General features: G+C 33.2%; 2 protein-coding genes across 2 annotated transcripts; one reads left to right on the forward strand and one right to left on the reverse strand.

The window, feature by feature from the left end:
* Positions 1-895: 895 nt before the first annotated feature.
* On the forward strand, positions 896-5,004 carry LOC111680296 (SET and MYND domain-containing protein 4). Its single transcript, XM_023441933.2, has 3 exons — positions 896-1,841; positions 3,118-4,241; positions 4,305-5,004. Exons 1-3 carry the CDS (start codon positions 1,578-1,580, stop codon positions 4,765-4,767), a joined length of 1,851 nt encoding a protein of 616 aa, XP_023297701.1. The 5' UTR covers positions 896-1,577; the 3' UTR covers positions 4,768-5,004.
* A 1,336-nt stretch (positions 5,005-6,340) lies between these two features.
* LOC111680312 (protein OSCP1) lies at positions 6,341-9,733 on the reverse strand. The gene is made up of 2 exons (XM_023441949.2): positions 8,733-9,733; positions 6,341-7,415 (listed from the first exon to the last, which is right to left on the reverse strand). Exons 1-2 carry the CDS (start codon positions 8,863-8,865, stop codon positions 6,418-6,420), a joined length of 1,131 nt encoding a protein of 376 aa, XP_023297717.2. The 5' UTR covers positions 8,866-9,733; the 3' UTR covers positions 6,341-6,417.
* Between the last annotated feature and the right edge of the window lie 1,312 nt (positions 9,734-11,045).

The following is an 11,045-nucleotide window of genomic DNA, read 5'->3' on the forward strand; positions in this document are numbered from 1 at the left end:
ATATGCTAGTCTATAGTCTAGTCTAGACTATAGTCTAATATATATGCTAGTCTATAGTCTAGTCTATAGTGTAGTCTATAGTCTAGTCTATAGTGTAATCTATATTCTAGTCTATAGTCTAGTCTATAGTCTAGTCTATAGTCTAGTCTATAGTCTAGTCTATAGTCTAGTCTATAGTCTAGTCTATAGTCTAGTCTATAGTCTAGTCTATAGTCTAGTCTATAGTCTAGTCTACACTCTAGTCTATAGTCTAGTCTATAGTCTAGTCTATAGTCTAGTCTATAGTCTAGTCTATAGTCTAGTCTATAGTCTAGTCTATAGTCTAGTCTATAGTCTAGTCTATAGTCTAGTCTATAGTCTAGTCTATAGTCTAGTCTATAGTCTAGTCTATAGTCTAGTCTAGAGTCTAGTCTAGAGTCTAGTCTATGGTCTAGTCTATAGTCTAGTCTATAGTCTAGTCTATAGTCTAGTTTATAGTCTAGTCTATAGTCTAGTCTTTAGTCTAGTTTATAGTCTAGTCTATAGTCTAGTCTATGGTCTAGTCTATGGTCTAGTCTATAATCTAGTCTATAGTCTAGTCTATAGTCTAGTCTATAGTCTAGTCTATAGTCTAGTCTATAGTCTAGTCAATAGTCTAGTCTATAGTCTAGTCTATAGTCCAGTCTATAGTCTAGTCTATAGTCTAGTGTATACTCTAGTCTATAGTAAAATATTAGCAATATATTTAAATGTTAAGAATTTTAAGTGATTTTCTTTTCCTTAGTAGACATCACTGACTGGAATATCATGAAAGCAATAAGAATATTTACCCAAAATAAACTGTCAGTTAATAATTTTGCCCGTATTTTTTTCATTCTAACGAATGGCAAACATAAAAGCAAATGTCAAAATTACTCTACTTGCTTCAAGCAACACACACATATAGCATCAACTGGAATATTTTACCATAAATTTTATTTTGTAAATTTATTTTGGTAAAATTTTCAACAAATTATTTAAAAATTTTATACTTCTAAAGTGAAATCGAATGGTTTATTTCAAGTTTAATCCAAAAGAGTGTTAAAAATTTGGAAAATTTTGACACAATTTGTGAAATTAAAAAACAGGCGGTGCATAAATGCATATAAGACAACCGGGTGGTCGGCAAAAAAATAAAGTCGAAAAAAGTCTGAAAGAAAAAGAAATCATAACCCAAAGAAAGAACAGAACACAAGGGGAACAAAATAATAAATACGGGAAAAAAATAAAATGCACATGCAATAGAACTGTTTTTTAAAAAAGGAATTTATTAGCAAACGTAAACATTTAGCTTAAAAAAAACTAATATAACGCTTTATTATTAAGCAGCATAAAAGGAAAATAATTGGAACCAGCAACAGCAGTTTATCTCTTAATAATTATATAAGGAAATTTCTAGGAGCCGCCGGCTATACAGAGTGGCAAGCAATCCAAAAACTTTAGAAGAAAATAACTAACCAACCAACCGACCTCCCACTTGGTAAGCGTGTGCTTTTCTTTTAGGATTTGACAGATAGACAGCAGCTGCCCAGTCTGCGCCTTTTTTTTCGTTCGCAACCATGGATGTGTATGATGTTAGTGATGATTTGATTAAGAAACTAAATGATTGGAAGTTAATTGGCATAATATCGGGTAAATTTAATGAACTGAAAGAGAATCACTCGAAAGTGAATTTTGTGGAACATGCCTTGATCGATTTCAAATACATCGAGAAAATTCTATTGAATGTTAAACTGCGCGAGGAAAAGTGCAATAAACGTAGCTCCGAATATCGTATGTTGGGCAATGAACAATTTTCATTGAAAAATAAGAAATATTTTCAGGTGAGTTATAGATGTACATGTGTATGGGAAAATATGCGTAATATATATAATAAAAATACAAAACGCATGAAAATTAAGAAAAACATATAATGGGGGGTTATAACCTATTGGAAGTTACTCTACTTATGTAGTTTCTTAATATTATTGCATTTAATGTAAATGTATAGGACAGACTACAGTTCTAGTTCAGTACTAGTTCTAGTTTAAAACTAGTACAGTTCTAGTACAGTTCTACTTCAGTTCTAGTTCTGTTCTCTTCTAGTTCTGTTCTAGTTCTGTTCTAGTTCTGTTCTAGTTCTGTCCTAGTTCTGTTCTAGTTCAGTTCTAGTTCAGTTCTAGTTCAGTTCTAGTTCAGTTCTAGTTCTAGTTCAGTTCTAGTTCAGTTCTAGTTCAATTCTAGTTCAGTTCTAATTCAGTTCAAGTTCAGTTCTAGTTCAGTTCTAGTTCAGTTTTAGTTCAGTTCTACTTCTGTTCTAGTACAGTATTAGTTCAGTATTAGTTAGCTTCTAGTTCTGTTCTAGTTCTGTTCTAGTTCTAGTTCTATTCTAGTTCTGTTCTAGATCTGTTCTAGTTATGTTCTAGTTCTGTTCTAGTTCTGTTCTCGTTCTGTTCTAGTTCTGTTCTAGTTCTGTTCTAGTTCTGTTCTAGTTCTGTTCTAGTTCTGTTCTAGTTCTGTTCTAGTTCAGTTCTAGTTCTGATCTAAATCTGTTCTAGTTCTGTTCTAGTTCTCTTTTAGTTCTGTTCTAGTTCTGTTCTAGTTCTGTTCTAGTTCTGTTCTAGTTCTGTTCTAGTTCTGTTCTAGTTCTGTTCTAGTTCTGTTCTAGTTCTGTTCTAGTTCTGTTCTAGTTCTGTTCTAGTTCTGTTCTAGTTCTGTTCTATTTCTGTTCTATTTCTGTTCTAGTTCTGTTCTAGTTCTGTTCTAGTTCTGTTCTAGTTCTGTTCTAGTTCTGTTCTAGTTCTGTTATAGTTCTGTTATAGTTCTGTTCTAGTTCTGTTCTAGTTCTGTTCTTGTTCTAGTTCTGTTCTAGTTCTGTTCTGTTCTTGTTCCGTTCAAGTTCTGTTTTAGTTTCGTTCTAGTTCTGTTCTAGTTGTGTTCTAGTTTTGTTCTAGTTTTGTTCTAGTTCTGTTCTAGTTCTTGATCCTAGGAGTAGTTCTTGCTCCTACTTAAGTTGTACTTCCCAAGGAATGTCATTATTAGTGATTTTATTTTGTTTTCTAGAAGATTTCTTAAAAAATATTTAAGTCACTTTGTCTCTCTCTCTTTTTCCCGCCACAGGCCCTGGAATTGTATAATAAAAGTATTTGTTTTTCCGAACCCGGTTCCGAGAATCTCTCCATTGGCTATGCCAATCGTTCGGCCGTACTATTCGAATGGAAACGTTATCGCGAGTGCCTGCTCAATATAGAGTTGGCACGCAAGGCCAACTATCCCAGTCGATTGATGCACAAATTGGATAAACGTGAAAAGGATTGTCATAAACTATTGGCCAGTCAACCGCCCGACATTCAACCCTATGAATTTCAAATGGAATTCGAAGCACACCCTCAAGTGCCCCATATAGCCGAGTGTCTGGAGTTGCGTGAAACTGCCGAGGAAGGTCGCTTCATATGCACGAATCGTGATTTGGTTGTGGGCGATTTGGTAGCCACTGATGAGCCATTCTGTTCGACTCTACTGCCACCAATGCGTTACATACGCTGTGCCACCTGTAAAGAAGAGAAATATCTTACACTAATACCCTGCGAAAGTTGTTGTTCCGTTATGTTCTGTTCGGAGGAGTGCCGTGAGACCGCGGTCAATACTTTCCATAAGTATGAATGTCCCGTCATTGATTTACTTCACACCATGTTCAATAAAATACATGGCATTGCCTTGAGGGTGTGTCTCTCGGCTTTGGAACTGTTTCCCACCATTGAAGAGCTTATGGCATTTTGCGATGAACCCGATAATCAAAATCGTTCTGCATTTGATTTGGACTATACTAACTTTACGCCCAGAGAACACTATCGGGCCATACACGGTCTTGTGACTAATCAGCACTTGCGCTCCGTTTCCGATCTATTTCAACGTTCAGTGGTTTGTGCTGTCCTCAAGCATTTCATGATTAACTACACACCTTTGAAAGACTTTTTGGGTGGTGAAGAGGGACAAAACTTCTTTACAGAATTACTATTTCGACACTTGCAGACCTCACCATCCAATATGCATGGCATCGATTTGGTGGAACAAATCAATGAGACTAAAGATGATACAACACACTCGTCGGGAGCATTTGCTTTTCTATCACTGCTTAATCATTCATGTGCTCCCAATACGGTGCGTATTTATAAAGGCTGTAAAGCCTATTTGTTTGTGCTTCGTCCAATACCTGCCGGTGGTATGCTGCATGATAATTATGGGTATGTTTTTGTGGAAATAATATCAAAGTTTTCTTTTTAACTTATTTTATCTTTTCCTTGCAGCCAACATTATGCCATCTCACCTAAGGCAAAACGCATTGATATACTCTCCATGCAATATCGTTTCACCTGCAAGTGTGAGGCCTGCGAGCAGGACTATCCTACAATCGATAAACTCATGCCCAAACTCTTTGTACCCTATGTCAATGACGAGCATCATATAAGTAGTCTGATAGCTTATGATTTTGATTTTGCTTTGAAAAACTATCGCAAATACTGTGAATTCCTAACCAAATATGGTGAGGCCTATCCCTGCGATCAAATCAGCTCCGCCGAAGAAAGTCTCAAAATGGCCCTGCACATATTAGTCGATGCTGTGCCCCTCAAAGCAAAAATGAATCAAAGTCCTCAATTTCTCGATCGAAATAAAGTAGAGGAGACAAAACAGGAAAACGAGAATGAAGATAATCTTAAAACGGAAATGAAACAAAAACAAGAAGTTAAAACTGAAGTTAAAACAAATTAGAGAACAGTTAAAACTACTCACACATACAACAACAAAAAAACAAAAACATGCTTTGGATGCCATATTTAGCTGAAGAAAGTTGGATTAAAAACACAACAAAAATGGTTTGACTATTATACATAAATAAATGATGCCCCCATTGTTTAGTTACATATTTTGATAGAGATACAACAAGGTTTTTGCTGAACCTTACAAAAAAAATGATTTTTTTTTTAATTTAAATGTTTAACTTGTGAATACAGAAAAGGAAAAAGGAGCTGAACAAAAAGAAGACGAAAGTAAGAAGAACAAAATATCAACGCGTTTTTTTAATTTGTAGAAAACAAAACTAAAATTTACAAACAAAATATATCACTCACAATTTTCACAAAAAAATAGAAAAACTATTCTCTTTTTAAATGAAAGAAGGGAAGTACAGGGTATATACAGTTTTTTGTAGTGTAAACGCTTAGACTAGCCGCTAGTCTATAGTCCAGACAATGGCTGATATATTACAGATAAGCGATTATTCTGCATTCGAGGCAATGGACTATTTTATAGCCCATACTAAAAACTATTTTATACTCCAGGCACTAGACTATTCAACAGTCCAAGCTATAGACTATTCAACAGTCCAAGCTATAGACTATTCTATAGTCCAGACTATAGACTATTCTATAGTCCAGACTATAGACTATTCTATAGCCCAGACTATAGACTATTCTATAGTCCAGACTATAGACTATTCTATAGCCCAGAATATAGACTATTCTATAGTCCAGACTATAGACTATTCTATAGTCCAGACTATAGACTATTCTATAGTCCAGACTATAGACTATTCTATAGTCCAGACTATAGACTATTCTATAGTCCAGACTATAGACTATTCTATAGTCCAGACTATAGACTATTCTATAGTCCAGACTATAGACTATTCTATAGTCAAGACTATATACTATTCTATAGTCCAGACTATAGACTATTCTATAGTCCAAACTATAGACTATTCTATAGTACAGACTATAGACTATTCTATAGTCCAGACTGTAGACTATTCTATAGTCCAGACTATAGATTATTCTATAGTCCAGACTATAGATTATTCTATAGTCCAGACTATAGATTATTCTATAGTACAGACTATAGACTATTCTATAGTCCAGACTATAGACTATTCTATAGTCCAGACTATAGACTATTCTATAGACCAGACTATAAACTACTCTATAGTCCAGACTATAGACTACTCTATAGTCCAGACTATAGACTACTCTATAGTCCAGACTATAGACTATTCTATAGTCCAGACTATAGACTATTCTACAGTCCAGACTATAGACCATTCTATAGTCCAGACTATAGACTATTCTATACTCCAGACTATAGACTATTCTATAGTCCAGACTATAGACTATTCTATAGGCCAGACTATAGACTATTCTATAGTCCAGACTATAGATTATTCTATAGTCCAGACTAAAGACTATTCTATGCTACAGACTATAGACTATTCTATAGTCTAAACTATAACCAATTCTATAGCCCAGACTAGTAGTTTATTAACTTTTAAAAACTTATTTTAATTATTTTATTTAATGATAATAATGCACTGAGAAAAAAACAACTGCAAAACAAAGTGAATTGTTTAAAAACAAACAATGAAATAACTTAATTTATTTTACTATATAAATCTAATAGATCTTTATTAAGTCCAGCAGCAGATATGTCGGGTAATTTTGCAGCATTTGTTGCTGCATAAGTAGTTGTTGTAGGTGCTGCGGTAACAGAAGTCGTTGTGGTAACATCCAATTGTTTATTATACACAGGATTTAGATGAACAAAACCTTTCGATTGTTGTTCCGAAGAGCAAGAGGCATTGTTAGTATTAAAGACGCCATTCACATCTAAATCTTCAAATAAAATATTACATTGCTGTAGATTTTGTTCGTAATTCTTTTGAAATTCTCGCACATTTATGGGTTTAAAATCATCTGAATTGCTTACAAAATTCCCTGACGCCGATGATGTTTGTGGGAAATTTAACATTTCCGCCAATTGATTAACACATTTAGCTGTACTAACCACCGATGTTTCATTCAATTGCTGCTTTTTAAGTTCTGCTATTTCGGCACTTTTTACATAAATATTATTCCCTATACAATCCTTAAAATCTTGGTAGTAGCTGGCGTCCACTTCTGCAAAAAAAGTACCATCCAAAGCCTGAAATCCCAACCTTATTAGCAATGAAATTTTTGTATTAAACACCTCCAACCATGCTTTATTAGTTCTATATATAGCATGTTGCTCTTCATCCGTACATGAATTCCAAAAATCTAATAGAGTATTTTTGGTAAAATCTATTAACATGGAACGTTTTTCATCGGGATAAAAGTTGCCAATTCCCTGTAAGTGTCTGAACGTTATATCCATTAAATGATATTGTTGCTTGCTCTGAAATAGCTGCCATTTGTAAATCATTGTCATTAGATTCCAAAGCTTATCCATGGATACATCATCTAAACGCATTAATGAACAGGTAGCTATATCTTTGAGCATAAATTTACAGTGTTCTTCGGTTAGTAACTGAGCATTCGGTTGTGTAGAGCCCACTATCAGGGAATCAATGAATTTCGGTTCCAATAGAACAGCTGTGACATCGTGAATAACTGGGAAGAATGAAAATGAAGTAAATTTAGTAAAAACTATAATCTTGGCAACGGAATGGGCTATCTATTGTGTGCTGTATAGAATAGTCTATAGTCTGAACTACAGTATAGTATACTCTAAAGAATAAATTATAGATTAGTATATCGTCAGCAATACAATAGGGTCCATTGTCTGAACTATAGAATAGTCTATAGTCTGGACTATATAATAGTCTAATAGTCTTTAGTCTGGTCTATAGAATAGTCTATAGAATAGTCTATAGTCTGGTCTATAGAATAGTCCATAGTCTGGACTATAGAATAGTCTATAGTCTAGACTATAGAATAGTCTATAGTCTGGACTATAGAATAGTCTATAGTCTGGACTATAGAATAGTCTATAGTCTGGACTATAGAATAGTCTATAGTCTGGCCTTTAGAATAGTCTATAGTCTGGACTATAGAATAGTCTATAGTCTGGACTATAGAATAGTCTATAGTCTGGACTATAGAATAGTCTATAGTCTGGACTATAGAATAGTCTATAGTCTGGACTATAGAATAGTCAATAGTGTGCACTAGAATAGTCTATCGTCTAGACTATGGAATGGTCTATAGTCTGGACTATAGAATGGTCTACAGTCTGGACTATAGAATAGTCTATAGTGTGTACTATAGAAATAGTCTATAGTTTGAACTATAGAATAGTCTATAGTGTGGACTATAGAATAGTCTATAGACTGGACTATAGAATAGTCTATAGTCTGGACTATAGAATAGACTATAGTCTGGACTATAGAATAGTCTATAGTCTGGACTATGGAATAGTCTATAGTCTGGACTATAGAATAGACTATAGTCTGGACTATAGAATAGTCTATAGTCTGGACTATGGAATAGTCTATAGTCTGGACTATAGAATAGTCTATAGTCTGGACTATAGAATATTCTATAGTCTAGACTATCGAATAGTCTATAGTCTAGACTATAGAATAGTCTATAGTGTGGACTATTCTGGACTATAGAATAGTCTATAGTCTGGACTATAGATTATTCTATAGTCTGAATTATAGATTATTTTTCTTTCTGAACAAAATTGTCAACTTATTTATTAATATTTTTCAAGGAAGTTATTTTGAAAGTTATGTAAAACATTTGTGAATAACTTTTCCGTACTATTCGTTTTCAATGTCAAAAAACAACTACAAACTTTTTTGAGTACTTCACCCAATCCAATATAAAAAAAAACTCAATTGACTCCTTCTACCTAGACAACAACAACTACTATAAATAAACTTCTCTTCTTTTAATACTTTCAATTGGAGCCCTTTTTCGTACCTTGTATCGACTTATCAAGCGCAATTTGTTGCGCTTTCAAACGCTGGTCGATTACAAATAACATTTCACAACCCAAATTAACTAAAATGAAAACATTTGCACGAGGATTCAGCTTGTGACTAAAAGAAGTCATATTATTTTATTGGTATAGCTGACTTTAATATTATTTTGCTGTTGTTTTTTTTTAACCAAGCGTTCCGTTAAGGCGACACGTCCGTTAAACGCGAAATTCTAAAGAAAACTGTTTTTTATTGTCTGGGTGTTTATTATTTTAGTTTTTGTTTCATTTATTATTATTTTAACCAATTACTAAGTTATTGCTGTACTAACTCAAAAACAGTTTGTCTGCAAAGAGGGAGGTTAGTTAGTAGTTAGCATAACTAAGGGTTAGTGTAATTTAATGAAAAGATTTTATGAGAGAGTATTTAGAAAATTTGTTAAAACAATCGGTTACCAAATTAAAAATGTTAAACAAATTAGGGAATTCAATTCAAAAAATCTAACAAAATAGAAATATTTTAATACACAACGAAAAAAGAACCTTCAAACTCCTAAAACCAACCAAAAGTTGAATGTCTATTATCTATATAAAACTTCCATAAACCAACTTATATTTAAATATCTCCACATTTCCCTGAAAACCTTAATCGATTATTTGCGAATCCTACTATAGAGGTAAAAATACAAAACAAAAATTTGTTTGCTCCTTACTTACTCATACTCTGCTTAAAAAAGGAACTATTTTATAGCTGAGTGCTAGAATGTAGTGAAAAATATCATGTTATAACAAAATTGTAATTTGTTGTATGAATCCAAATAAAACAAGATTAATAGGCCTTATGACTGATATAAGAAAGTATAAAAAATACAAGAATTTCGAAGACAAATTTAAAAAATAATACAAATTTACAAATAGCCGAAGTCTAAATAAATAGTATGGGCAATATAATAGTCTATAGTATGGGCTATATAATAGTCTATAGAATAGACTATAGAATAGTCTAAAGTCTAGACTATAGAATAGTCAGTAGTCTAGACTATAGAATAGTCAATAGTCTAGACTATAGAATAGTCTATAGTCTGGACTATAGACTAGTCAATAGTCTGGAGTATAGAATAGTCTATAGTCTGGACTATAGAATAGTCTATAGTCTGGACTATAGAATAGTCTATAGTCTGGACTATAGAATAGTCTATAGTCTGGACTATGGAAAAGTCTATAGTCTGGACTATGGAAAAGCCTATAGTCGGGACTATAGAAAAGACTTTAGTCTGGGCTATAGAAAAGTCTATAATCTGGACTATAAAAAAGTATATAGTCTGGACTATTGAATAAACTTTAGTCTGGACTTTATAATAGTCTGTAGGCATAGTCTATAGTCAGAAATATAAATAAGTCTATAGTCTAGGCTGTAGAATAGTCTATAGTCTGGACTATAGAATACTCTATAGTCTGAACTATAGAATAGTCTATAGTCTGGACTATAGAATAGTCTATAGTCTGGACTATAGAATAGTCTATAGTCTGTACTATAGAATAGTCTATAGTCTGGACTATAGAATAGTTTATAGTCTGGACTATGTTATAGTCTATAGTTTGGAGCGTAGAAAAGTCTATAGCCTAGACTATAGAATAGTCTATAGTCTGGACTATAGAATAGTCACTAGTCTAGACTATAGAATAGTCGATAGTCTAGACTATAGAATAGTCTATAGTCTGGACTATAGAATAGTCTATAGTCTAGACTATAGAATAGTCTATAGTCTGGACTATAGAATAGTCTAGTCTGTACTATAGAATAGTCTATAGTCTGGACTATAGAATAGTATATAGTCTGGACTATAGACTAGTCAATAGTCTGGACTATAGAATAGTCTATAGTCTGGACAATGGAAAAGTCAATAGTCTAGACTATGGAAAAGTCTATAGTCTGGACTATAGAAAAGACTTTAGTCTGGGCTATAGAAAAGTCTATAATCAGGACTATAAAAAAGTATATAGTCTGGATTATTGAATAAACTATAGTCTGGACTTTATAACAGTCTGTAGTCATAGACTATAGAATAGTCAGAAATATAGATAAGTCTATAGTCTGGACTATAGAATAGTCTATAATCTGGACTATAGAATAGTCTATAGTCTGGACTATAGAATAGTCTGTAGTCTGGAATATAGAATAGTCTATAGTCTGGACTATAGAATAGTCTATAGTCTGGACTATAAATAGTCTATAGTCTGGACTATAGAATAGTCTATATTCTGGACTATAGAATAGTCTATAGTCTGGACTATAGAATAGTCTATAGTCTGGA

The sequence above is a fragment of the Lucilia cuprina genome, chromosome 6 (assembly GCF_022045245.1).
Source record: "Lucilia cuprina isolate Lc7/37 chromosome 6, ASM2204524v1, whole genome shotgun sequence".
In the NCBI taxonomy this organism is placed as follows: domain Eukaryota; kingdom Metazoa; phylum Arthropoda; class Insecta; order Diptera; family Calliphoridae; genus Lucilia; species Lucilia cuprina.

Bases quoted from the DNA above. Each gene is read 5' to 3' on its own strand.
- LOC111680296 (XM_023441933.2), top strand. From the start codon at position 1,578: ATGGATGTGTATGATGTTAGTGATGATTTGATTAAGAAACTAAATGAT. The intron at 1,842-3,117 runs GTGAGTTATAGA...TTCCCGCCACAG, and splicing joins AAAATAAGAAATATTTTCAG to GCCCTGGAATTGTATAATAA. The intron at 4,242-4,304 runs GTATGTTTTTGT...TTTTCCTTGCAG, and splicing joins ATGCTGCATGATAATTATGG to CCAACATTATGCCATCTCAC.
- LOC111680312 (XM_023441949.2), bottom strand. From the start codon at position 8,865: ATGACTTCTTTTAGTCACAAGCTGAATCCTCGTGCAAATGTTTTCATT. The intron at 7,416-8,732 runs GTACGAAAAAGG...CATTCTTCCCAG, and splicing joins GCTTGATAAGTCGATACAAG to TTATTCACGATGTCACAGCT.